The 27,209-nt window shown below is 45.1% G+C and overlaps 1 protein-coding gene and 1 long non-coding RNA gene across 8 annotated transcripts; one reads left to right on the plus strand and one right to left on the minus strand.

Annotated features, from left to right (window-relative positions):
- The first annotated feature begins 3,540 nt into the window (after window positions 1-3,540).
- IL12RB2 (interleukin 12 receptor subunit beta 2) lies at window positions 3,541-26,875 on the plus strand. Of its 7 annotated transcripts, none has more exons than XM_067001766.1 (18): window positions 3,541-5,948; window positions 7,596-7,627; window positions 7,717-7,776; window positions 8,670-8,766; window positions 9,102-9,428; window positions 10,299-10,413; window positions 11,468-11,646; window positions 11,832-11,968; window positions 12,454-12,598; window positions 15,353-15,432; window positions 19,387-19,606; window positions 20,543-20,743; window positions 21,752-21,853; window positions 21,936-22,091; window positions 22,373-22,510; window positions 23,934-24,021; window positions 25,091-25,190; window positions 25,487-26,875. In XM_067001766.1, the coding sequence occupies exons 4-18, from the start codon at window positions 8,709-8,711 to the stop codon at window positions 26,000-26,002; spliced, it is 2,562 nt and encodes an 853-aa protein (XP_066857867.1). In that variant the 5' UTR covers window positions 3,541-5,948; window positions 7,596-7,627; window positions 7,717-7,776; window positions 8,670-8,708; the 3' UTR covers window positions 26,003-26,875. The 7 variants fall into 7 exon arrangements, with proteins under 7 accessions (XP_066857867.1, XP_066857869.1, XP_066857865.1 ...); XM_067001768.1 differs by having other exon boundaries at window positions 3,541-5,418; XM_067001764.1 differs by having other exon boundaries at window positions 7,596-7,776.
- On the minus strand, window positions 12,872-18,714 carry LOC106043600 (uncharacterized). Its single transcript, XR_001211791.3, has 3 exons — window positions 18,179-18,714; window positions 13,829-13,891; window positions 12,872-13,750 (listed from the first exon to the last, which is right to left on the minus strand). It is a non-coding gene; the product is annotated as an uncharacterized lncRNA (long non-coding RNA).
- Window positions 26,876-27,209: the final 334 nt, after the last annotated feature.

Raw genomic sequence — 27,209 nt, forward strand, 5'->3', positions numbered from 1 at the left:
TGCCTCATATCTCTTAGCCTTCAACAGGATTCATTCTTTAAGAGGGAAGAGTAGTTTTTCAAAGGGTAGAAGGACTGAGCACAGCAGCAGAGACTGAAACTAAACTTGAATTTCGTAGAAGAGGATGTGAGAACTAAGGCTGTGGTTTTGTGTCTTTACTAGCTTCACTGAATGTTAGCTTCATAAAGCCAAATCCTATGAAAATGTCACTTGTAAAACAACGGAAGCAGCACTAGGATAAAATATCAAAGCACGCATTAAACGCAATAAATACAACACAAGGCATAAAAGCGATCGATTAAAGAAGACTTCAGGATTGCTTTTTTCCAAACCAGTCAAGTCTTTCCTTAATAGAGAGAAATCAGTCTTGGCACAAGACTATTAAAAAGCAACAACAGAACAGCAAGAACAAAACCTCCATAATTCTTAACTTCAGAAAGACGCCAGATGACGGCGTGACTCCTACGTCTTTCATATGACTTCCTAGGATTGCGCTGCTGGACTCACGCTCGCTGAATGAGTTCAGCCTCACCTTGCTCAGTTACGAGGAGCCAGGGCACCTGCGTTTACAGAACTAGGTAACTGATTTCACTCTGCTAGGTAAAGGCAAATCTAGGATCACGGGCGTCAACAGAGGATGTAAAACTAACTGAGCCAGCACACAGGCTACCTGGGATATCAAAGCACGCACTTAATTGCTACCTGACCTGTGGCTGTAGCAGTTACTTCAATACCACCACAGCACAGAGGGCCACAATTCTGCTGGCCAGGTTGCAGGGAACCTGATATCTGAGCAGCTGAAGCCACTGACGACACTAAAGACAGGGCAGCAAGAGAGGCAGATGGAACGAACAGCCCAAGCTCGGTTCCTGGAAGCGGGGCAGCGTGCGCTGAGGTTTGACATTCAGCAGCGGTGCAGTTTGGCCAGCCGGAGCGGCTGTGGCTCCTCCATCACATTTAGGGTTTCCACCTCTTCCACTGGGGCCTGAGTCATATTCTTCCACAGCAAATTGGATCAAAGGACTGGTGGGGCTAAAATGTCAGCTGGCGAAACATGAAAAAACGGTATTAACGACTATTTTTCAGGCAGGTGCTTCCCTGCTTTGAGCCACCGTCTGGCTCACGTCAGCACAGTGGCTGGGACCCCGGCGACAGAGGCAAGCAGCTTCCATCGCGAGGGTGGGAACTGCACAAACTGCAGCCGGTGCCAGAAAATAGCTCACCGAAAGAAACTTTTGGGAAAGGTTGCCTGAACAAGAGAATTTAAATGCAAGGGCATAGTGCTAGTGTAAGAATTGGGAAGCCACTGAGCAAGAATGGTCAAGAGGCTTAAAGAGGAAAGGGGGAAGGGAAGGGGGAAGGGAAGGGAAGGGAAGGGAAGGGAAGGGAAGGGAAGGGAAGGGAAGGGAAGGGAAGGGAAGGGAAGGGAAGGGAAGGGAAGGGAAGGGAAGGGAAGGGAAGGGAAGGCAGAAGGCTGGGATGTGGACATGACTAGCTGAAACAGGGAACCTAGAGGGCTGCTGCTTTTAATCTGCGAGGTGCCCAAACCATTACACTAATCCTAATTCCAATAACAGCATCTGCAATTTGTTCTTGTTTATCCCTGTATTCAACAACGAATTGGTGTCACCTTCTTTGAGCTCCTCACGGGTTATGACTGCCTTGGTGTTGGTGGTGGACGCTGTTTTGATGTGCAGATAGGGCTGATGTGTGGCTCGTTGGTGTCGCTGGTCTATCTAGCACGACCTGCTCAAGCAGTCACTGTCCTCGGCTGCCCATGATGGCCCTGCCATCGAGGCTGCTCTTCCCTGCCTTCCTGGCCATGAAATCATGTAGCTCAATTCAAATCAGCAGTTTAAGCTTGGCACTGAAGAACTGGAGAGCTTCTTATATGCCGCGCCCCACCAGTTCTGCTGTGGGGAGAGTGACCGATGACGGGGGGTTGGCAGCTTCGTAAAAAAACGCAGATTAAACATGAATTTGCAACAGAATGTGACCACAGCTTTGACAGTGAGATCAACGCAGTCCTCGCTGGGTGAACGGAGATCCAACAGCTAGTGCTAGACACAGTTACTGCTGCACATCTTTGCCTTTACGGTCCCCTGTACAATTAGATCTAGAAACTGTACTCTCATCTGTTATTTCATCACAAAAAACGCACCGAGAAACCACAAGATATTCAGAAAAAAATTAAAAATGTGCAGCCTGAAAGGAGTCACCCTCCTACTGGGTAAGAGACTCCAGTCTGAAAGCTGCCTATGAACCTCCGAGGTCTTCAAGCAGGCAGAAGAAGCATTTGTGCTGGCACAAGAACATGGAATTGTGTTGGGAAAAAAAAAAATAAAGGGAAGAAGAAAAAACCTGTGGTACACTTTTCAAAGAAGGGGGGTGCAAACACTGCAACAGCTTTCCCTAAGCTAGACTAGACAATGTGGTAAAACCAAGAGCTCCAGAGAAAGTCACCAAGGGAATACATTAAATAAACAACCATTACTCTTTCATGACTGATCGCTGATGACAATCACTGCAGATTTTTGGATATACTCACATGCTCTTTCATGGCTTTTAAGCACTCAATAATTAACTCCCAGCAATCTGTCAGTCTTCACGTATCATTTTGTTGGTGATGACTCACAACCATTCCTTCACAATTACTGCTTCTCAAGGTTATTTCCAGATCTACGACTTGACATAACCAGAGAGTGCGAGGTCTACACCTGCTGATTTCACTTTTGAAGTTGAATTCTGTTTTCTTCAGCAATAATTTTAACATTAGCACTTGTCTATTTTCTGATCGAGCTCCAGTCTTCTTTCATCAATCATCAACTTTCTCTGATTGCCATTAAAGTATTTGGAAAAAAGGCAGCTTTTCACCATTTACAACTTCTTGTATTTAAAAATTTCTAATTGTACTTACTATTCTTATTATTTAAATCTTATATTTAAAAATATGTAAAGACAGCATTTTTTCCTTGCAAAGTCTGAGGAAGCCACTCCCAATCTGCTTTGTTTTGCTTTGCTTTGCTTTAGAAATCTCCTTTTATGTTTACTTTTGTTCTCAGAAAAATTATTTCATCTTTCACTTCCAGAAGCTGAGCAGGAATTGCCAGTGATAGTATACATACAGGTTTCATTACATCATTAACGTCCACTTTATTTTCACTGCGTACACGGAACATCCATATTCTGTACTCACTGTTTTCCCTTGTTCCAGCATTCATCGGATTACGAGAGTGGGCTGAAGCTGAAAGCATTTTGAGAGCTTGGTTTACCTACCACTGGTGATTCCTTTCAGATTTGTAGCACTGGAGGCTGTGGTAAACGTGACAGAGAGGCATGGTAACACCAGACCCGTACCTCATACCCCACTTGTGAGAGCAGCCCTCCCTGCCTCTGCTTCTGTAGGCACCATAATGTTTTAGGCAGTAAATGTCTGACAGGAGACAGTTTGCAGTTCTCCCCCGGCAGCAGGCTCCACCCAAGGTAACCAGGATTCCCTGAAGCGCATACTCAACCAGCGACCTCATGTCTTGCATTTACAGTTATGCACTGGCATATTCTCAGTTTGATCACAGAGGCTTCGCCCCTTGAAAACCGGCTTACTGGAACTGCAGGCCTGCTCTTTGAACCAGGCAGCTGCGGATCTCAGAAGGCACAATGTTTGCCTGAGCGACCATTAACGACGTCTTGTGGTAGCCTTTCTTCGGCCTCACCGCTCCAGCCCTCTGCTTCGCTACAAATGCTCCTCAGAGCACTGACACCGCGATCACCGAACACCACGTTATGTCAGCTACCGGTGGTGCTTTCCCAGGCTTCATTTTCAGAACTGCAGGCGCCACCTCCTCGCAGAGAACAGATGACTCCGTACTTTCCTTGACATCATCTTCTGTCCCAGGCAGCTCTCGGGGCGCAGGCCGGCTGGCACAGCGTTCGGCCAGCACTCGGCAGCTCCGTCTGCAGCAGGGAACTTTCCTTCTGCTCTTTTTGTGCAGCCGAGCCCTGGATGAAGGTTTCGGTGGGACATCTGGCTGCAGGGAGAACAGTTTTCTTTACGATTCTGAAGTACTCGGAGTTTGCCCGTGCAGCACCGTGCCTTTACCCAGACTTGTGGGAGGCAACACAGAATTACCTCGGGCTCGGGCCCTAAGACAGAGCTTTGCTCTTGAAGGAATACCCGGCGCACAACGTACCTGGCTAGTCCAAGCGGCTGGTAGCAAAAAGCATTTTCCACCAGTTTCTGGAATCCAGTAACATTTGAAATAAGAATAATACTTAGCAAATATTTTGCTTAAAAGCCTGGTGGAATAGCAGAGGGTTTATAAAACAGCTGCAATATCAAAGCTGCTCCATGACAGTTCTTGGGAACATACGCACTATTTCGACACAACTCAATGGGAAGGAATCGCATGAAAAAGCAGACTCTGGTCTTGAGCCTTAGGCAAAAAGAAAGAAAAAAAGAAAGTAGCTGCATTTTATGATAGGCAGTGGATTGGTGTTTTCAGTTTAGTTTCCTGTCATCGTGACACAAAATTCTGATCACTCGGGCCACCTGACGGGCACCTTCCCTTAAACGCCTCATTGATGAGTAAAATGCTACTCAAGTTTTGCTAATGCCAGTCGAGCACCTCATATAACGGCTGCGTATTTTTTTTTCAAAAAATGAAAAGCAAATACACCCAGTGAGGGGGAGCAATGGACAGGGTACCACAGACAAGATTCCACATGAAATCCTCTTGGAGCCCTATTTTAAAATGATACGAATCCTGGCTTTGCAGACTGTAGATGAAGCGCGTGCTGGGAAGAAGTATTGTAAAAAGCATAAACTAAAAAAAGACAGAGGGGAAATAAGTTATATACTTAAAAGGAAACTGGTGATATTTGGAGTTTCACAGGGTACAGACTTGCACAGTGCATGCATAGTATTTCTGTGAACTTCGTCAGCACTTTCTTCTGTCTAGAAAAAAAGTGCAAATGTTACATAGGGATTTGGAAGAGAGACAAAGCGTACTGGAGGTTCAAACTCAAAGATTCTGGACTCTACGACTTCACACTTCTGTAATCATTTGTTTGGATGTCAGTCCCCAAAACACCTTTGCTTCAATACTGAAGCTAGTAAAAGTTAGTCACATTAAGCAAATGCTGCCGGGAAAGTTGAGTTTTGTTATCGACGCCTAACAAAGAGGAGGGACAATAGTAACGAGGACCTTTTTAATGATAAGCTCTTTCAGACACGGTGGCAGTCTGCCAGAGGGCTGATTAAAAATGTGAGAAAGTAAGAATCGAACGACGGTGAAATAAAACAAACACGGGGGTGAAGTCGCAGCGGCTGTACCTGAGGACAGGCTCCTCTCTCCCACCTCTGTCTTGCGCTGCGGTTCCCTGAGCACTTCTCGTTCCAGTCTACCAGGCACCGAGCAGGTAGTGGGAGTTATGCTTTGGGTTTCACAGGCTTTTTTTTTTTTTTTTTTTTTTCTGGTAATCTTCACTCTTTTCTCATACCTAGGCTTTCTGTAATTGAAATTTCCTGTGCCTTACCTTCCCTGAGAGAAAAACGGGGGCTGGGAAGGGGAGGGGGAGGGAATCTGTGAGCAGCTAACTTTGAGCAAGCCTCTTTCAGCAAGCCTCTTCCTTGCCTCTTCGCCTACCACCTGCAGCCCGGCCCGGCCCGGCGGACGAGCGGGGAGAAGGCCCCGGCCGCTCCCGGCCCGTCCAGCCCCGAGCTCTCGGCCCCGGCCCCGCCGCCGCCGGGCCTGCCCCCGGCCGGCACCCCGCGCCCCGCCGGGCCTCACCGGGCCCCCCGGCCAGAAGAACCGGAGCCCGGGGGCCGGGCGGAGCCGATCGGCGCTGAGGGGAGGCGGGCCGGGCCGGGCCGGGGCGGGCCGGAGCCGCCGTGCACATGCGGGAGGCTCCCGGCGGCTGCGGGCTGAGGGGAGCGGCGCGGCCGGGCGGTGAGTACCGGGGCACGGCGGCTGCCGGGGGCCGCTGAGGGCTCCGCCGGAGCTGGGGCTGGGGGGGGGGGGAGCTTCTAGAAGCCGCTTGAAGGCAGCCGGGGAGCCCCCCGTGCTCCGCCAGCCGCTGTGCTGAAGCGGGGGAGCTCGTGGGGAGGAGCAGAGGTGGTCCGCAGCCCCCTGCAGCTGGAACCTCGGGGCACTGCGCCCTGCCAGCCCCGCGGGGCTTCCTCTGCCCGCTGCCCGCACGGCTGTGTGCCCCGCGTGCCGCTCAGTCCGCGCACAGCAGTGCGTTTTATTTCATTTTTCTGGCGTGGAATCTGGGGATTTTTTTTTTTTTTTTTTTACAAAAGCTTTCCGTGTACCTTCGATCCAAGCGGCGGGTTATTTCTCCTCCCCCTCTCGTATTTTGCTCCCGTCACGGTTTATACGGCTCGCTGCACCCATTTGGTGCCGCGCCTCGCGCCTGCCTGGCGAGCCGGTGGCTGAAATGCCTTGAAGAGGTACCGCTTGTGTGTGTTGACTCAGGTGTTCGGGGCACAGCTTTGCTGCCAGAAGGATGTTTACACGTCCCCGGGGCGATTTCAGTTTATTGGAAGGCAGGGCATTTACTTGAAGACCTCGGGCGCCGTGATTGCTCATCCTCGCGGTTGCAGAGCACCTACAGAGCTCAGGCGTTACGTGCACCGGGGTAGGGCTGAGGCGCTGCAGCGTTGCGATCTGAGGAACCTGTGGATTTAAATAAAAAAGCACGGTGTTCATGCATCTGGGGCAGATCTTACACGCTTCACATCAGATACGGGTTCGTTGTCTTAAAAAAACGTGGAGTGGCTCCTGTCCCGTTACACAAAACCGACCCGAAATAACTTTTTTTTTACGTATTAACACACGCACCAAAGGCTGTGCTGTCGGATGCGTCCCCCTGGAAGTGCCCCTCCGCGGCGGCACGAGAAGCCATCGGGCTGTGAAGTTTCCCTTTGCAGTGGTTTGCTTCAAATATAACACCAGGCCGTTAAAATAGCTGCGTCTCTGCGACGGGCCAGAAGCTATAAAACTTGGTCGTTGGTGCGTTCCCCCCCGAAGTACCCGCTATGCTCTCGCTGCTTCTGCCGTTCTGCGGCGGCAGGGCAAAAAAGGAAACAGTTGTTAATGCTGATCGCAAGCGCAGGGCGACTCTGAAGTGCTGAATAATCGGTGTGGCCGATGGCGGTTGTGACTGCCGGTACCCCCGTTTGGTTTAGGAATCCTTGGCATGGCATAGCTTTGCATTTGAACCGAGTTTTCGAGCAATCCTGCGGAGTTAAAAACGTCTCAAAAGCTCTGTTTTGTCTGGTTTATTCTTAACAATGTGCTCCCTGCCCATGTCTGCAGTTTTGTTTGTTAGGGTAGAGTTAAACAGTCATAAATGAGCTGTGCGTGACGTCTTTCAGTTTGGAAACTCATCTAAAGAAATTACAAGATTGCTAGTTCCCAAAGTCACAGCCAACATTTAATGCGCGATACTTCAGCTCTGGGAATCTTGAGTCTGTGTTAGTCACCCGGCATGAAACCGGCTCCTTTGGGTTTGGGGGCATCTCCGGGAAGTCTGGGCACGGGGTCTGTTGAAATGCCTTTGGTAACGGGGCTGCTGCGTCCTCTCCCCTGCAGCGGTGGACGTCGTATCTGGCTCCAGATCGCCGGTCGGGTTCTCCTGCCTAGCAGACGCCCTTAGTCCCTCCTCGCCGTTCATCAGCTTGTCCTTAACTCCCTCTCCCTGGTGTTCCCACAGCGCTAGGCTGCCGCCTCCGAATGCGTGCCACGGCTGCTTGCCCCCGCAGAGATGTGAGAGGTGAGCCAAGTGTCGGGGCTGGGCGCTGGGAAGCACCAGGCATTTCTACCCCGTCTCTTCTGCCACCCTTCTCCCTTTTTCTTCCTCCCTCTGCATTCCCCATGAACCAGATATTTTCTGGGCAGCTCTGTGCAGGGTAAAATGGAGCGTAGGGGAGCTCGTACTGGACACCGGGGTGCGGGGTTTCAAGGGAGTGCCAGCTGCGCTGGATTTGCCATCCAAAAATCTTGTCCTGGGGAGAAGTAGCACGTGTTCTTACTCCCCAAGAAGCTGCAGGGAGTGGAGGGTGAGGGGGCATCGTGGAAATGTCTGTGAGCATCCCCGGGAGAGAATTAAGAAGCTTGAGAGTTGCTGCTTCTACATAGCGGGTGTTCAAACCTCCCTCGTACGGTGTGTTCTCTCTGCTAAAGGTTCTGCCAAATTTTGGACGTTAGGCAGCTGCAAGGAGCTGGAGAAGTTTACTTAAAATTTTTGGGTTCTGGCCACTTCTGCACAGAAGTGGAAGGCAGGAGGTGTAAGAGCAGAAATGAATAAGGAAAATCTTCATCCTTTGCACAAGGGGTACTTAGGGTCTGTTCTGGGTGCATTTCACAGGAAGATTTTTGGTTCTGGGCTTGCAGGGCATCTTTGGGAAGGAAGGGAGCAAGTATGTCTGTTTTGAAAGCACAGAGTTGTAAAGTACCTGTAATTCTGACGTTCCTCTAGCTATTGTGCCTGCCTCTAGGGAGAACCAGTCTGAAAATCAGCAGCTGCATGGGATAGCATCTTGAGAGTCACTCTGTGCAATGTTAGCAGAGACAGTTAATTAGAAAGGACTCATAAAATAAGCATTTTGAATTTTGTGAAGTTACAAAATAGTACCAATATTTTAAAATGATTTTTTCACTTTTTAGGAACTGGTAAAAGGTACTCATTTCTCTATAGGAAGCAAAATGTTATTTGCATGGATTGTGCCTGCAGCTATTTGTTTGTTGACGCACTTCACAGCAGGTAAGGTTTTTTTATATATATACAGCAATTATCACTTAAAAGAAGCACCCTGGCTACTTTTTTTTTCTTTCAGCAGTGAAAAAACAGTTCTGATTGGTAGATTTTGCCTCGGGTTGTGCTTTTTTGTACGATAACTGGTAGCTAGGCTTTGGTTTCTGATCTCCAGGTAATCGGATCAGTGAAGACTCTGCACAACAATATATTACGAGTTACTTATGCAGAGACAGGAATTCTTACACTAAAAATTCAGGAAGACCCTCTTCCTAGAGTGCATCATGTTTTACAGACTGAATGATGTATTCATTTTAAAGGTGTGTTTTCCCATTTTGTTGCAGAAGCGTGCAGTAAAGGAAACGTGACTGCTAGCAAGCTTCCCCACGGGGTTGCAGAAGTATGCGACAAAGGAAATATGACTGCTAACTCTGCTTCGCATGTCCAGCCTGGAACTAACATTACCCTCTCGTGCCAGCTGAAACAACCGAAATACAATGAGCAGTGCAAGATAGCTATTTTCTTTAACAGTTCTGAACTGATTATTAATTATGGCACTTCCGTGAGCACCGAATTTCAAGTCCTTACATATGGCAAGCACATGTTTACTTGCAAAATAGTTTGTGAGTACAAGAAAAAACTCATTTGTGGAATCGATATAATGTCTGGAAGTAAGGAGAATTTCATTACTTCTTGTTCTTAAACATTTTCTGGGATTCCTCTGAGACATATGTTAGGAACTAGTAGGTGGGTGGCCTCTTCCAGAAAGGGTGCTATGTTTTATTGGATTTGTATCTAAAATATTGCTGGCTGGAACTATGCAACACAAAAGGGGCCTTCCACACCCAGATTCCCAGCCACCCATACGGATGTCAGGACTCTGCGTACCTGTCTGTCACTCTGCACCCACTGTGTATCACTGTGCAACCTCTGAAAAAGCTAATGTGCTGCTTTACATGTAGTGGCACTTAAGTGCTACCCAACTTGTTCCACAATAGCAAATGAGGAAGGGAGTTCCAGTAATTGAAAAACGGAGAGGTGCTAAATGAAACTGCTTGTTCCGAGCAAACATAATAATGCTCACTGTCTCCTGTTCTACGCTTGAAACACACCAGTCTCTTCAGGACACAGGAGACTTGCGAGAATAATTCTAAGGAAATTTTAGATTTTCTTCTTGCCGTAGATGAACTGCTGCTGCTGCAGTAGTCATCTTCTGTAGGAGTGATTTGTTACCTTTTTTTTTTTTAATAAGGAATAACGGTTGACTGCTTCAAGCAAAGCTTGAGGTGCCCAGTTTGATAGTTGTTAAGCACTTGTATTCATTTGGTACCCTTGCAAATTCACTGCGGGTTTGCTCAAGTGTCAGAGGTCTCACAAGACTGCATGATAGACTCAGCTATTTTCACGTATAGTGACCTCTGAATACTTTGCACTTACTTGCTTGTCTTTAAAAAACAAACAAACAAAAAAACCCTAGCATTTCTTTATATTTGTCCTCTCAACAATTTTAAGGAAGAAACTGATAAGAATATCTGTTTAAGATCCTCCAGATCAGCCAAGAAACGTGTCGTGTATCCAGTATGGGACAGATGGCAATCCTACCTGCACCTGGGATAAAGGGAGGCTTACATACATAAACACTACATATGTAATACAGTAAGTAACACAGGGAAGTAGGTTCCTTAATACCTATAATAATAACTTAGAGGGTTTTTTATTTTAGTTTTGCATTGTTTGTTACAGATTCAACCTTTTTAGCAAATCACACAGGAGTTGCTTTATGAATCAGTCAGTCTAAGGCTGCCATGATCACAAAAGCCAACTGTCTCAGTTAAAAAAACCTTTCCTGTTTACATTTGTGTGTGCTGCACAGCAGTGGTTTACTCACTGCTGGGTTAAGTGGGTAAAGAGAATAAGCCAAGTCATGGCTCCCGTTTTGGAAAGGGAATGTTAATAGTGGAAGTGGTCTTAAAATGTCAGCTTAAACCTGCTGTTTTCCTGCGGTGGATTTTCTGTGTTTAGTGATTATGTGATTAGCAATGCCTGCAACAGAAAACCTCTATTCAAGCAAGAATGTGGGTAGAAAGAATTAATGTTGACACTTGCAGTCAGCTGGACAGACATTTATTTTTGGAGGTACTGTATGTGACCATCTCTTTGTCCTGCTAAGCTCACTATTACCTGCTTCTCTTGGCCAAAGCAGGAGCAGCATTCCTAGTTTATAGAAACCCATCATTGCACTTTAAGCAGAAGGACACTAGATGGTTAATTTACAGAAGAGTGGGGAAGGATGAGTCCTGTAAGTGTTGCAATGGCACATAGAAATACAGCAGTGCTTACTAGTAATTTATTAAGTATATTATAAAATACGACAGATCAGCCCAAAGCAACGTGATATAATCATCTCTGATTCAGGTGGAGGAAAGTACATGGAGAGCTAGATGAGTTACCCAGTACAACGGGTTGAATGACAGATTGAGAATGAAAAGTCATGTTTGAAGCCATATCATCTGACTGTTAGACTACAGATAAATTAAATATTTAATCACTGATCAAATTTAATCATTTAAGTTGTTTAAAGAGTCACAGTCTCGGCAGATCCGAACCAGCACGATTGGGTAGAGAAGTGAGCTATACCTCTACGAACTCAGGGATTTAACTTTCACAGCGTACAGGGAAATATTAACCGAGAGGTTTTGTTCTTTTCTAGGCTATCAGATGGCACTGACATCTTCTGTTTTCTAGAAGAAAATCTGAGTAATAAATTTGGCTCACTGGTTCTGAGCAAGAAGTTGAATTTTGACTCTGCTTACACAGTTGTGGTTGCCGCCTCCAACGAACTAGGAAGTGCTTTTTCACAGCCACTCATGTTCATGTTAATAGACATAGGTAAATGTATTACTTACCTTCGTTCAGTTAGAACAAAGTGAAAAGTTTGAGCACTACATCTTTGTTGCTTAAACCCGTCAGAAGAAGTATCCATCCAGTCTCAACTCGTTAGTCTATTTTCCATCAACCCTCTAGTTGTGATGCGTACCTGAGTGCCGTTTTCTTATTTTTGTTTTTGTCTCTAGTGAAACCACATCCTCCGAGATTGTCAGTGGAATTTGAAAATTCTGTGACAAATTTCGCATTTGTTTGGCACGATGAAGTACGAGCACAGCACTGTAGGATAAGATACCGTCCGCTCACTGGTTACACCTGGAACACGGTAATCCTTTGTTGGAGAATGAAGGAAGTGATAATCCTTGGAGGTTGCTTTAATATCCTTGTTTCTTTTTAGAATCAGTTTTTCCAAATTGGTCTCTCTCTGTTCTCTAGCGTCATATTTAAAAAAAAATATATAGACTACTGATCAAAATCTCTATCATTGGTCTAAAAATGGAAGAAGGTAAGAGTCTCTACCTGTAAAAATCTGCATGCATGAATAGTTCAAGTACGATGCACTGAAGAATCAGAGCTTATGTTTGGCACACTATTTTATCAAAATGTGGTCATAGCTGCCCACTGTAGCTCATGGCTACAGGTGCTCCATTTACAAATGCTTGGGACTTATCTAATGCTGGTTGGAAGTCTTTGTATTTATTTTAAATGCTAAATGCATTGCTTGAAGTTGAGTAGAATATGTGAACAGAAGATTTATCAACTTTATTTCTTTGCGAGTTTAATGTTATATGTCCTTTATCTTCATTAAAGGTTGAAAACGTAAATAGTGAAAATTTCAGTCTTTATGGTCTGGAGCCTCATACAGACTACGAATTTCAGGTTAGCTGTAAAATTCATCCTGAGAGAGGACTGTGGAGTAACTGGAGTGTGTTCCAAACCCAGACTCCAGAAGAAGGTAATACAATATGTGGTTTGGTACACTAAGCCTGTCTCTAAAGCGTACATAGAAATGTAAACTTCAGGTAACAAATTCAAAATGCTGCTTGGTTTTCAGTCCTGGTAAGAAGCTCTGTAAATCCAGAAACAAAGCCAACAGAGAAGTGAACTTGTGTAACAAAACAATTTTCTTCATGAACAAAAAATTAAACTGTTTAAGTTCCTTACAAAACAGGAATTTCAAGAGCTCATTGACAAATTCTGAAGGACATATTCTTTTGACATTGCTGGAAGTTGGAGAAATTTTCTCCTTGTTGCCTGGAGCCCTAGCAGCAGCCTCCTGCATTCCTGCACATCTGGAAAAGTCAGAGAAAGTTTGTGCAGCTTAACTGGGAAAAGGAAAATGTTTTGTATTGGTTCATATCTAAGCATTTTACTGAATTACTGCAACAATACCGTACAAAAGTCAGGATGGCAGCCAAGTGGCCCTCAGTCACTAAGGAACCTCAGGTTTGGGAAGCACTCTCTGGGTTCTTGAGCTCACTTGACAACTTGCTGAGGAGCTGAATGAATCGGCCAGGACTCTGCCTGTTCTGTCAGCTTCAACAGAACTGAGGGAGGTTTTAACAAAATGGTTTGATTTTGCCGATTCATCTTTTTCCAAGTAAAGAAAATATTTCCTTTGGAGAACTCCCAGGTAGCTCCCTCCGCTAAGTAGCGGAGTCATTGGAGATCTGAATGGTTTTAACCTGGCCACACATTCCGGAGAGCAGTCCCCTAATGAATTGCAACGTGAGCAGATAATGTTCATTGCTTCATAGGACTGCACAGCAGATTCCAGGGGACACACAGCGCAAACACGAGGGCAGTTGTGTTAGTTTGTACCAGTTCTAATACTAGAGGTCTTCGCGTTGCTGCAGGCTCCTATATGTGCTTGCTTGACTTCCCACTGAGCTGTATGAAGTCACAGGCTGCAGAACTGTCAGTTTGTATGAAAGAAGAAAGCTTCTCAGAGGTTTGTGCTTTAACGAAGATGTGTTGGCTGCTTTGGCATCCTCCTTTCATATTGCACTTGGCTTTCGTTGCTCTTTTTTGTTGTGAATTACTATAAAACCTTCAGGCTCCTGCAGTTATTACTCATGCTGTTTACCACTACTGACAGCATCAGTTTCTGTAAGAAGCATTGATTGATGCAGAAGGTGTGAACTTTTCCTTCCCTCCCCCACCTTCCTCTCAACAGTTTTCTTACCTTCCTGATGCAGTCTGGGTTGCTATGGTGTTTGTGGTCAGCATTCCTCCTCCCCAGCCAGTGCTGTAAAACAAGAATATTTCCAGCTAATCAATGTTTTCTGACATCAGACTAAGTGTTAGCAAGGTGAGGTTGCAGGTGACGAGCTCTTTGTACACAATGGTTGCTCTTCTTCAAAGGAGTTGAAGTTCTACACGAGAGTTTGGCGTTCAGCAAATTCAGGAGAATACCTTTTTAAGACTTTTTTTTTTTTTTCTGGGTTTCTCTAGCCCTGAGCTGCCACAAAAACTTGCTTTATGCAAGCACTGTTCTAAAGTGAGCATTTTTTTTCTAGCTAACTTATATAGTTCACATGTGAAATGAACCTTAACATCTGGGCTGGAGTCCAACAGAGGCAATCTGATTTATTTTTTTTTCCTGCTTTGAGCTCGCCGCTTCCTCCCTCGCTCACAGTGAGTGCATTTGGATTTTATTTCTTCTGTGGGTCCTGTTTCTTTTTTCTATTCCAGTCAATATACAGGACTAATAGTTCTTAACATTGCTGGTATTGAGGATTTTTTCTGTCCTTGAATTTAGCAAGTAACAGACAGCCCTAGTCCCATTCTAGGTGGGGTTGGGCGTCAGCTGCCTGCTGCTTATGTTATCCGTAACACTTATTATTGTAATTTTATGAGTTTATTGTGTGCCGGGACCTTGAAGAACCAAGCTTTATCATCTTTCATCACACTGGCTTTCTTTGTATGTCTTTATCTGATTCTGAACTGTTTGAGCACATTGTTCAGTAGTTTTTGCAGCGAGAAGTTTGCTTTAGTGTTATTTTGGAAGATTTACTCAAAACTGTAGAGTTGAATGAATATCAAACAGTCTACACATCAAGGGTTTTTGGGAAGTATCTTCCTGGGACTGGAAGGAGGCTGTGATTCTGCTTGGTGTTCTGACTACTGAATGTTAATTCTGTAAACATAAGGAGAATCTTGGAAAGATCAGGGCTTTTAAGCTATATATGACAAGGTGCTACCCAGCTAGTTGTTAAAGACATTTATTGCCTAGATCCAGGTAGCAAGGAGCGGGTACACAAAATTCCTATCACCTTAAGCTGTCCGTTGTTTTAGAATTGATATAGCCAGCCCTAAGGACCTTCATTAGCCCAACTTCTGTGCAAAGGTCAGAACTAATACTGTCACTGTGATTTATAGGCTCCCGTGAAAGTCAGTGATTACAGAGTGCAAAATAGTGCCTGGAAGAGCGTAACCCTCTCTTATTCTGGTGATTTGGTCTCTTCGTGACTGCAGTCCTACGGGCAGTCATCACGGCAGCTGAGCTCCAGCTGGAATAGCAAATATAGACTTAAAATACAAAATAATACTTTAAAGGCCACAGCACGTTACATCATTTCAGAGGGATTTTAAATCCTAAATTTTAGTCATTTCAGGATTTTTACCTATGTAGCCTATTCAATGTCTTGGTTGTTTGCTTCAAAATACAGTCATTAATTCTGCTCCCCTTTTTTTCTTTGACATCCAGTGCCCACTGGTCTCTTAGATGTCTGGTACAAAACACAGGATGTGGACTCTCAAATGCAGAACATTTCTCTTTTTTGGAAGGTAAGATGTTTAAGTAAAACCAGAGCATATACAGTAATAATCAGCAACTTTAGAGGGGGAACTCTACTTTACGTGTTTGCTGGAAGGGTCTTTAACCAAATAGAGCACAGGGCTCTTACCACTGCTTTGTCCAGAGATATAGAATAACTTTGCTATCCAAGACTTTCCTCACCAAGATTTAATCAAATCTTTTCAGTCTAGAGTGTCCCCTTAAAAGTTCCCAAAGCTTTCCAGCATTGTGTCAGTGAAAAGCAGATAACAGGCGTTAAAACTGGAAGCATCACTACTCAGTTACCACCTTTCTCTCAAAGACAGACATTCCCTTCCCATTTTCACACTGGGTCTCTGATGATGATGTATGTAAAGGGACAGATAACAACCTTGTAGCCTTTCTAATATATTTTCTAGTTAATAGAATTTTCTATTTTTTTTAATTAATAGAATTTCTCTCTTCATTGTCTACCTTGTTGTTCTTTGCAATGGCTGCCATTCCCTGTCAGAAGATAAATTCTTGGAGGAATGGGGGATGCCATGCCCCATATACTCAATGGGCACCCACCTTCTCTGGGTGCTTTTGGATATGAACTCCCTTCAGGGGCGTTTTTGCTCTGATATGAAAAACAGGGTGATAAAGAGTGGGGGAGGTAGAGGAGGTGACTTATTTTAAAAGGCCTTTATTATAACCAAACTGTATGAAGCTTTTAAAAGCTGGATATAGTCTGGGAAATCGAAATTGTTTTGTCCGTGTTAGTGCTTTGTCAATGGTCAGTTGAATCTCGTCATACTGCAGTAGCAGAAGGAAACTGTTTTTCTGTACAGGTGTGACACAGGCAACAGGCAAGCCACATGCAAAATAGTTGGCTAATAATAAAGCTGCAAATCTGAAACTGGACACACTCAGAGCAAGTATTTTCATATAGAGGGGGCAGAAAATATTTGGTTGTTTGTGTCTGCTCAGTAAGCTGGAGGGCTGGCGGCTGAGGCCCTATAAAGGAAATGATGATGTCTCATACGGAAAGTAGCTTCAAAAGAATTCAGATTAAAACTCAATTGAATTACCCGCGGATTAAAAATTCCACATTACTTCCAATTCAGGCTCTTCCCTAACAACATTCGCAGTGAAAGTTTGTCTTCAGGCAGCAGGGAGCTGTAAGTGACATCTCTCCCACATCGTGCTTCAGATTCTGACCTCAGGGACAGCATTAACAGAGGGGAGCACGGCAGAGAGAAGCAAGGCAGCCAGCCATAAATAAAAACGTGTCACTTGGCTTTACAGGCTCCTTATTGCATCTTTTCTGTGGAAATTGATACAGAAAGGTGCCATCCAAGGTGCTCGATAACTCATTTTCTCCAGTCTTACCAATGCAGCACTAAGAAGTCAGGTCTTAGGAGGGGTCTTCAGATTGTGGGGTGTTTGTTGCAGTGTTTTTTTCAAAACCAGTAGGATTTTTTTTAAGCACGCATTTTCTTTGACTTCTAGTTTTCAATCTGTAGTTAACCTTCCAAATACTAAATCTTCTCTCCACAACAAGTAGTACTACGCTGTAAGTGAAAGCAGCAATTCTCGGGTAATTATTTGACTTTGTGGCTTTAAGATGTTTAACTTGCAGTAGAGAGTTGGCCACGCTTTCTTTATCTACACAGACTTCCTGTAGTATCATTCATAAAATGGGTGTGATACGTTGTTTTTATAGTTTTCAGAACAGATCCAAAGCAGAAGACAGACCATACAATGTACTACCAGTATATGTTTTCATGTTTTCCCATTAATACCAAGGAAACTATTGCCAGTTTAGTTTCATCAGGGTTTCAAAAGGTTTTCAGAATAGCTTCAGACACTGTATTTGTCCTGAGACACTGCCAAAGTGTTTGTAAAACTGCAAACATTTTCCTATTTTTAAATGTTTTTTTCCCACTTCCTTTTGTTTGGTTTTGTTTTGTTATGACCAAAAAAATAACAACAACAACAACAACCCAAACAGCCAAACATAATTATCTAACTACGTAGGAGCTGTAGGAAACTGTGAAACTGATAGTATGAAGAGTGCTTTCAGTCACCCAGAGTGGAAAAAACAGCTACATAAGTGTTACAAATGACAGTATAGATTGACTCTTCAAAGCAATGTGTATTTAAGTGGTTGAGTTTAAATAGTTCTTTATCTCATTGTGGCTTTTATTAAAATTCTAGATTTTACCGAAATCAAAACTTGCTCATTTTTACATGTCTAGCTATGCAGTTAGTGCTCTTTTTCCCCTTGTGAAAAGCGTGACTTGAATCTGAAGAAAAAGAAATCAATATGTTTCACTGACCCTAGGTATATTTCTGTTTGGAAGGGCAGCAGCTCAGCAGCTGAAGAGCTTCGCTAAAATGGAATTACATACGAAAAGCAAATAAGAAATAAAAAGAAAGATATGTAACCTTAAGAGAGAATTTCAGGTAAAATGTGTGTTCTTGTCCCTATAATTAGGGAATTAATTCAGTTACACTTTTGCTTCAAAACAAACAAAACCAGCAATCCGATATGAAGATACCCGACATGACATGGATGCAGAGTCTAATAAATTTAGCAAGGGAGAGATTCCAAGGGTCCTTCTTTCTGAGGGTCATAACTGGTACCAGGGAACTCTGTTCAGCAACTGAACACTGAGCATACAAAAGGGGAAAACATCTTTGTGGAGGCACTAAATCGCTGGGTAGCACACTGTCATGTTACGGTCTGGAGAAAGAGAAGAATTTGGGACTTACCGAAAGGTGAGACTGGAAAAATGTGGCCAGATGCTGTGGGTTCCTAAGAGAAGAGCAGTGAAGGAACTGGAATGAGGCTTGGGAACGGAAAGCACAGGTCACAGGGCTGGGCTACAGCAAAATCAAAGGGAGAACTCAACTCAGGTGTTACATTTTACAGCTGTTACACAAATGTGCAAAATCAGGGGGGAAAAGGGAAACTGCAACCAGTACACTAGTTGATAAAGCTAGGTTGCTTGGAAAGTACATTTATTTTTTTGTAGTAATAGAAGTACCAGTTCATTTGTGAATAGTATTCTCAGGCTGGCGTTGAGGAGGAATTATATTGCCTTTAAAATGCCATAACCGTACTTAAGGCCAACAGATCTCTTAAAAAAAGCAGTCTCAACAAGGTGACCAAGCAATCCCTCTAGCATTGCCACGCCATGTTTCCTCTTGCTTTTAGAAAAGAAAAAAGTAAAAACTGCTCATCTGTTACCAAGAACATTAGCCGGAATTTGCTGTTGTCCAGCCAGTAACATTGTCAGTGTAACTAACTTCTTCTCTGTTAGAACAAAAGGGAGGAAAAAGAAATTACTTCCAGGTGAACGCTCCTGACTTCCATTGGGTACCTTGAGCATTTGAACTGGAGGGATGCTCTGAAGCCACCATCTGCCATGAGGCAGGAGATCTGGAGTTCCAGAAAAAGAGGCTTTTCTTTGGAGGGCTGATAGCAGGCTTATAGAGAGTCAAGTGATCTGTCTGATCTTTTAATTATGACCACTAGCTCCTAGGAGGTGGTGAAGTGTTACTTTGGACGTAGTGTTTCTTGGAAAGGAAGAAAAACATGTTGATTCATTATTGCCAGGAAATAACGCTTTGGTGGTGGCTGAAGAAAGGCTTTTTTCTGTGCTTAAATTCACCGCGGGGAGCTGTGCCGGTGCTGCAGCTGTGTGGTGCGTTGGCCACTGCGTGCTCATCCTGCAGAGGCTGCAAACCAGCTGGCTTTGGCAATGCACACCCCTTTTGGGGAGCCAAACCAGTGCCTCCCTCCTGGAGCAGTTCTGAAACCTTCCCAGGCAGCTCATGGGTTTGGTACAATCAAAGAGTGTTTGCAACGCGCCGAGTGTTGGTGGTTGGGTTTTTACTGTTATTTATTATTCCCCCTGTCTCCCAGTCCGTGCTCGTGTCAGAAGACTGAAATGGTAAGAAATGCGTTTTCTTTTCAGGCCCTGAGCAAGTCAGAAGCAAGAGGAAGAATCCTGCAGTACACAGTGACCTTTGAAGCACTAAATCACGGGGGTTCCAAAGCGGTGGAAGCAGAGGTTACGACACAAACCAGTTACACCAGAACCACTGCAAAGATGGACTACAGGATAACAGTCACTGCTGATAACTCGAGGGGAAGCTCACCTCCTGCAGCCATCGTGACCGACCTAGGCATCAGGGGTAAGGCCTTCCACTGCGTCTGAGCCACGGGAAGTAGTATCAGCTCTCTGCCGTACACTTCTCGTGGCTACGTGCCACAGAAGCATTCAGATTCTACCACTTTGTGCTCCTTAGGGTTGATCTCAGTGAATCCGCGGTGACTGGAGTTTTAGATCCAGTTACAGATGTTGTCAAGGGCAAGGGTGCAGGTTCATGGCAAGTCAAGTTGCCCTGAATTAGTACGGCTGTAATTGTAACTCCTTCTGCTGACACGGCTGTAAGCTTCCCTGTAAGCTAGGCAGGCTGGCGTAGCAGAAGAGTAACTATGCAAAATTAAAAATAAAAAGTCATGGGAGAGGGGAAAACTGAAGGGAGAGTGATGGTGAGGTGAAATCACAGCAGAAACAGAACTGTGTATAATTTCATGGAGGCAGTAAGACAAGGACTGCTTTGCAGGCTCAGTCCAGTTGTGTTTGTTACAAAAAAACATTCAGAAAAGATGTTGGTGTTTTCATCGCACAGATGAAAAACTGGGGACTTTCCCAACATTTCCTCCTGCGGGACAAAGTAACCTGGGCCTAGCTGTGAAAGGAAGAGCTTTGGCCTTGTGGGGATCTTGCACGTTTGTGGTTCTAACGCAGGAGCAGGGGTGTTACTGGGTGCTGTGACGGTATCTTTCTAGGGCTTGGGGGTGGTGTAAACCAAGCTATGTATGTTCAGACCGCCACACCATGAGACAAGGTAAGGATATGGCTGTATTCCTGTCAGCACAGGCGGAGATCACCCTAGTAATCACGACCTTTTCTTTCAATTTTAGTTTATTTTCATACACTGCATAGCATCAAACTGGATGAAATGCAGTAAAAAACATGTAGCAAACTTGTCAAGTCAACCTGGTTACGGCAAGCTTGTGCTGATGGTGTGGTTTTTGTTTGGTTGTTCTTTCTTCCATGTAAGATTTACCTCCTCCTCAGAAAGTCTCTGCTCTCCCGATGGGAAATGGCAGCATCTTAGTCAGCTGGAAACCTCCCGATAAATCCACTGCGTTCATCAATGGATACGTAGTGGAATGGATGGACACACACAGAAAGAAGAGCCTAGAACCTCATCCGACCTGGATAAAACTTGTAGCATCCAACCTGTCTACAGTGATATCAGGTAACTGCCACGTGGAAATAGGATAGTGCTGGGTGCCATTTTATTTTGAAAAGCTTTTAAGAAACAAGTCAGGTTCTAATTTTTACTAATTCAGCATAAGAAATTACAGTATTTAAAGCTTTTTATAGGGGAGAAAAAAAAATCAGTGGCTGCTTTGAGCTCAGCTCAGCAGTCCCTCAACTGAGATTTATACCTGATAAGTAGAATGGCTCAAAAAAAATCAGTCCTTCTGAAATGAAACAAGACATTTAAAACTCAGCTGGTGCACAAGATTAAAGACTTAAGAGTGTTTCCATTCTAACAGTTATTTGCTATTGATCCAAACCAGTGGCTGTATTCTTTATATCAGCTATAGCTGTGAAGTTACAATCAGAGTGACAGTCAGTGTTATTCTAGTTAGTCTTCCCTATTTTCCGTCCTGGTGCTCTGCCTCCCTGGATTTGAAATCCCTGCTCTTGAGCAACTGGAAAAAAACCAGAAAGCTCATGCCGTTGCTTTGTAGTCTGTTTTAAAAAATAGAAAAATAAATTACTGTCACTCATTCATAACCCCCATTAAACGTTCTGGGGGGAGGATGTTCGTATGAAGTCATGAGGAAGAAAGGCTGTTAGATTCTTGTGCCTCCTCGGGGACCTTACACGTAGCAAAACCCTCTGCGTCATATTGTAGAGTAATAAGCTGTGTAATAGCTACTTTCCTCCTCTGCTTACCTCGAGCACAAAACGTGGTCCAAGGTTTTCTTTGGAGGATTCAGGTCTTCTGTCTGCCACTGCTTCATGAAACAGCAAAGGGTTTCACCCTTGAGGAGTGTCAGTATGACTTTTTAATACATGGTAAGGTTGTGCTAAGCTAAAGAGGAGACCACGGTGCATTTTTTTTCTTTCTTTATGAAAGATGTGTAATAAACCAGACAGTTCATCTCGGATCTGAGCAGGTAATGAAAATATTTATCCATAACTGTAAATACTTTAATTGGGTAATTATCCACTTTTATTTTTTTTTATTTAGAAAACGTAAAAGATAACGTGTGCTATGACATCAGGGTATTTGCACTTTATCTGGACAGAGCTGGACGAGTGGCATCAGTTAGGGGATACTCAAGAGAACAAGGTAAATCACGATAATACCCTTCCAGATATTTTTAAGCCAGCTTAACTTGTTCAGCTTTAAAAGTCAGTCTTATGTTTCGTAGCACCATCAGCTGGGCCCCAGATGTACACAACACCACAGACAAATGGTGTCTTGGTTTCGTGGGAGGACGTCCCTTCCCACCAGCAAATGGGCTGCATCACGGGGTACAACATATACCTGCGAAAAAAGGACAGCGAGGTAGCTCCGGCTGTCTTTGGTAGGTATTTGGTGAAAAAAACGACGTGATGTGCACATGGTGTGTATTGAGGGGAGAGGGCTGGGGGTGAAAGATGCCTTCAGACGGCTCTGCATGGTTGAGGAGTCAGACAGCCACTCCACCATGAGGTTTAGCAGCAAGATTCAGATGCAGATCTCTGCTACAGCTGTTCATGAACAGCTTCTCCATGCTCCAAGTTCTGAAAACCCCACTCTTTAGTGTTAAACACAGTAAAAACGTGTGCTAGGTGCTTCATTTTCGTCTCCCTCTCTTCCTTTCAGCCATTTCTAACGCAACTTCCCAACGCGAATTTTACATCACAAACCTACAACGTGGTGAGAACTACGTCCTGTGGATGACAGCATCAACGGCTGCTGGGGAGAGCCCCTGGGGCAACAGGGAGCTAGTTTGCTTGGAAAGTAATGAATCTCTTGGTCCCTTGCCCCCAGCAGAGAGGTTCTGTCCCTGGCTCAGTGTTTTGCACACACTAGAAATGCTTTACACGCTTTTTAATTGCTGAAGATCTCTGTTTTCAGCTGGGTTTAAGATGCACCATACCTTTCTTTGTCTTCCGCCTCTGGTTTTGTGCCAAGCTGTTCTCTGTATCGTTGATAGTTCCTGGCTAGCAGCCTTGCTTATTGCAAAGAGGGAAAGAAGGGTTTGACCCTTGCAAGTTGCTTGCCCAGATATTTATGCACATCAGGGTCTGGCACAGACCTGTCTACGTACAGGTCTTGCTTGCCTCAAAGTCTCACATGAGAAACCTCACTGTGGTGCAGAAGCAGCTGTCACCTCAAGGAGCACAGCACAATGTCAGCTTCTGTAGCGTGCAAGGCTATCTTGTGTGGGCCTTGCTTCTGTGCTGCCCAGGGGATGCAAAAGCAAGCCCCTTGACTAAAGCTTTTCAACCACAGGTAACGGAAGTAATCAGGTTTTGTCCTGCAAGGTGTCTTGTTTTGATCATATTTGTTTTGAGCCCAGATCAAAAAAACCCTGAGAAGGTATTTGATAAAATTTGTGCTCAAGTACTGTCAAAAAGTTTCTTTTGCTCAGTTTCCTCACAGTATGCCACAACAGGAATCAGAGTGGAGAACGGGAACCTGACCTGTAAATATAGCACATCTCAGCAGCCGCAGCAGGCACGGGCTCACACAGAGCACAAAATAGTGACAACAGCTCTGGTTTAACAGCTCCATTCTGTGCAGACCCACACGCAGGCTGAGGGAAGGATCTAACCTCTAAGCAGCCGAGCTGTACGAGTTCAGAAATACATCGCCGCAGCGTGGGAGCCTGGCGATGCTGTATAGCCCTCTGGAGGCACGCTTGTTTCATGGTCTCAGAAGAAATCTAGGGAATTAAAACAATCTGGACAAGTTAAAAGTTTTCCCAGCAGAAGAGCGTGGGTTTCTGAAAGTTACATTTTAAATAGATGGTGCAAGCATGTTGAAGCCAAGCTATTCACTGAGACCAGTTAAGTCACTGAGAGTTTATTAAACACGTACTGATCTCCCTAGGATCTTTTCTACTTAACACCCCTCCCTTGCGTGCAGTACCCCCAGCTGACTTCCTCTGTCAGGGGCAGGTTCAGTACTAGAAGAGCGAGAACAGCAATTGGCATGTTTGGGATTGAGGGCTATCTCTAGAGACAGTAGTAGATGTGCTAATGTTACAACGTACCATTGGCTCCAAAAGCCATCAGTCCGTTCAGAATCCTGATTTTAAGCCTAAAAAAATGTTGGTATGTTTTATGAGTGCAAACACTAGTCAAGCCATGATTGTTATCCTGTTTGAACCCTTTTTTTTTTTTTTTTCTTATTTAAAAATACCAATTCTGTATTTCAGGTGCTGTGGACTGGCTCATTATTGTACTTATGTGCAGCTTCTTTGTATTTTCAGTCTGCGTGTGCTCTATGCGTCCTGCAAGAAAAGTGTGAGTAGATCAACCTGTTTTGTTCCAGTAGAAGAGGGCAGTTTTGTTAGAAGGCCCAGGAATGTGCTTTCAGGACATCTTGGGGAACAGCAGGGATGGTTTTGAAGAAAGGTTTCAGATTACGAGTGTAAGAACACATACTGTGCTTAAAATATAGCTGTAGTTCACGTCAGATTTTTTTTTTTTTTTTAATCTAGAGTTTAAGGCCTGCTTCCACTGAAATGAATTTGAAGTAGTACAATCCATGGTAACTCCCCGAGAACAAAGTCTGACTGCGACTAAAAGCCATTTTTCTGTAAAGCAGCATAAACACCTCCCCGGGCAGAGCTTCCAGGACTGCAGTGCGGGGCCATACCTAGCACGCTCTGCTAGGTGCTGCGATTACTCATGAACAGCTAACGAGGGCTGGCGGGGAGAAGATGCTGTGCAGCATTTATTTTTGCTAAATCAGGAGTTGCTCAGCATTACCTCACCCCTGGCCTTGCACCTGGGAAACGTGACCACCCAGAGCAAGCACCCACTGGTAGCAGCAGCTGGCTGCTCGGGCCAGGCCCAACTTCAGGCCTGCCCCAGCCATGCCATCTCCCTGCTTCGGCCTAGGCTGGCTTGCCTGTCCTAAGTCCTTTCATCTCTAAATTGATGTAAATTTGGTTCTCCACTTGCAGGGAAAGCAGCAATAGCAAACAAGGAGTAAGCCTGAAAGCCAGGGGAATACTAATTTTTCTAGTCAGATCTCTGTCAGAAAAAAAACAACAAGCAAAATGGCTTGATTTGAACTAAGACTGGGGGAATTATTGTATGCTCTTGAAGTGTTGTGATGGCCCCAAACATTTGAAAAACCCTAAGTCGAAAGCTGTTCTGTCCAGTCAGCCGAAACCCACGCGTTCCCAAAAACTTCAGCAGGATGTGCCCGTCCCACACAGGCCGGGTTTCTGCTGATCTCTGCTAACGCAGCTCTGTGATTACACAGAACTCGTCAGTAATTACGTGCGCAAGCAGCACAGCCCAGTTCAGTAGCACTTGCAGCTATTGGCATTCCTGCTTTTAATTTCACGTGTTCAATTTGCAGATTATATTCTCTGCTTTCTGCCACTGTGCCTCAGTGGCACAACAAAGCCATCCCAGATCCAGCTAATGCTACGTGGGCTAAGAGTTGCGCTTCTGTGAAGGTAAATCACGCTTTTCTTCTTCTCCTAATCCCACCATCTTCAGCGGAAAAAGCAATCAGAGCTTTGTACATTGGTAATCTCTTAATGCAGCAAATCCAGCAATTTCTGGCACTGGATAAGCTCCGCTCTGTGTTGCGTTAGGCTGCGGTATGCATCACGCAAATGCAAGAACAACGCAGAGGTTTTTGTTTCTAGCAGTAGCCGCTGTGCAGAGGTGCCTGCATTTCAGGGGTGGGAGGTCACAAGGTACTGACTGCAGGCTTAACGTGGCTGCTGTACGTGTGCCCCTCCGCCAGGGCGAGCTGAGCGTGCCTTCCAGTCTGTTCCTGCGGGACACAAGCAGCTTTGAAGAGCCTGAGACAATAGAGGTAGAGGAGGGCTTCATAAAGGCAGACTCCCAGATTTTCCAGGACAAGCTCATCTTCAGCAACGTTCACGGCAGTGAAAATCACGACTGGCACTCGGAAAGCAGCTTTGAGAAGCAGGAGTCAGAGTACAAGGCCCTGCCCAGCACAACAGACGGAGGCAGTTACGAACATCAGCTCCCGTACTTGTACAGAAAGATGGCAGAGGTGACGGAACAAATGCAAAGTGTTTCGGAGTACCTCGCTAACCCCATCACCGACAGAGCTCCAGGTTACCTGCCCGCAGGCATCCTGTCCCCTGCTACAGACACTACTGACGAGCACCAGGAGCTCAACTGCAGCCCGATCTCTGTCTTCCCAACAACTTTTTTGACACCCGTATTTTCCTATGGAGGGAAACTTAATTTGGACACGGTGAGACTGAACTGCAGCTCTTTCACAAGGTAGGAGGACAGAACAGACTGGCCTTGATTTCTGTACCTCAGTGAAGTATTTCAGCGTGTTTCACTGCAGCTGGTACAACAACGTGCATGTCACACCTCTAGGTGACAAAAGCCAGCTCACAAACCTTGCCAGCAGTGTCAGTCGTGCCTTACATTGCAACACAGCAGCTCTTCGCCCACAGAGCACATTAAGGTAGAATTAAAGACAAAAGAGCCAGGATTGCTGGGGCGCAGCAGCCTGGCTTTTTGAGAGTTTAATTGCTCAGGCTGCCTTTATACAGCCTGGTTTGCCTCAGGTCCCTGTCCCGCTGACCACAAGCAACGAAGTCTGGCTTGAACTACATCAGACACGAGCTAAAAATCATTTAAAACGATGCTTGCCCAGAAGAGCAAGCACTGACTTCTGTAAGGGCCAGCCCTCGGCAGCTGACAGGGTCACGGTTGCAGTCCGTGCTCCAGCTGCACCCAACTGAGAAATGCAGCATTTGGAAACCTGCATGAGCTGGTGCTAAACTGACGTGCCTAATACCCCACAGCGTTCTTTTCTGCAGACAGAACATTGGCACGAAGTCGTTGCGTCCCCATGACACTGGTGCTACAGCCCCACGCGGGCCCCAAAGGACGCGCGATTCATTGTTTCTGCAGCAGGGCTGAGCAGCTCCACCAGGAGCCTGCCCCCACGGCTCAGTTTGGAAAAGAAATCCTCACCAGAAATAGAGAAACAGGCAGTGCATGTACCCAGTAAGCCAAATGGACCGGGGAGAATTTAAATGATTTATTGAAGTATTCTAATTACAGGCTTGGAGGCCATGTTACACGTGTAATGACTTTGTTTACTCGGTGTGTGTATGTATGCGTATTTATAAATAGAATGTTGGGAACCTGAAGTTTTGTTTTCTCTGTTCAAGCTCAAGTGCAGCTAGGCACAGAATAAAACACCCTTAAAAACAAAGCTGAAGCTTTGCTCCCAGAGGTGAGGTAGTCCAGATTTGAACTTACCCGGAGCACCAGTTCTTTCTCTCCTCTCCCTGATTGGGGTGCCTTCCCACCCCCAGCTGGTCACGCAAGCTGTTACGCAGTGGCATACATGCATGGTGACAGCCTCCTGTGACGCTGCCATCTCAAAGCACCTCCACTAAAAGTTGTTACCTAGCTTCGGGAGGAAAAGATCCTTGGCAGCTCTGCAGACATCTCCTTTGAAAGCAGAAACA

This window comes from Anser cygnoides, chromosome 8 (assembly GCF_040182565.1).
Source record: "Anser cygnoides isolate HZ-2024a breed goose chromosome 8, Taihu_goose_T2T_genome, whole genome shotgun sequence".
In the NCBI taxonomy this organism is placed as follows: Eukaryota; Metazoa; Chordata; class Aves; order Anseriformes; family Anatidae; genus Anser; species Anser cygnoides.

What these genes read in the sequence shown, in the direction of transcription:
- IL12RB2 (XM_067001764.1), top strand. Translation starts at nt 8,709, where the DNA reads ATGTTATTTGCATGGATTGTGCCTGCAGCTATTTGTTTGTTGACGCAC. An exon ending in GTTGACGCACTTCACAGCAG is followed by an intron (nt 8,767 to 9,101) that starts GTAAGGTTTTTT and finishes ATTTTGTTGCAG; the next exon opens with AAGCGTGCAGTAAAGGAAAC. An exon ending in AGAGTTGCGCTTCTGTGAAG is followed by an intron (nt 25,191 to 25,486) that starts GTAAATCACGCT and finishes CCCCTCCGCCAG; the next exon opens with GGCGAGCTGAGCGTGCCTTC.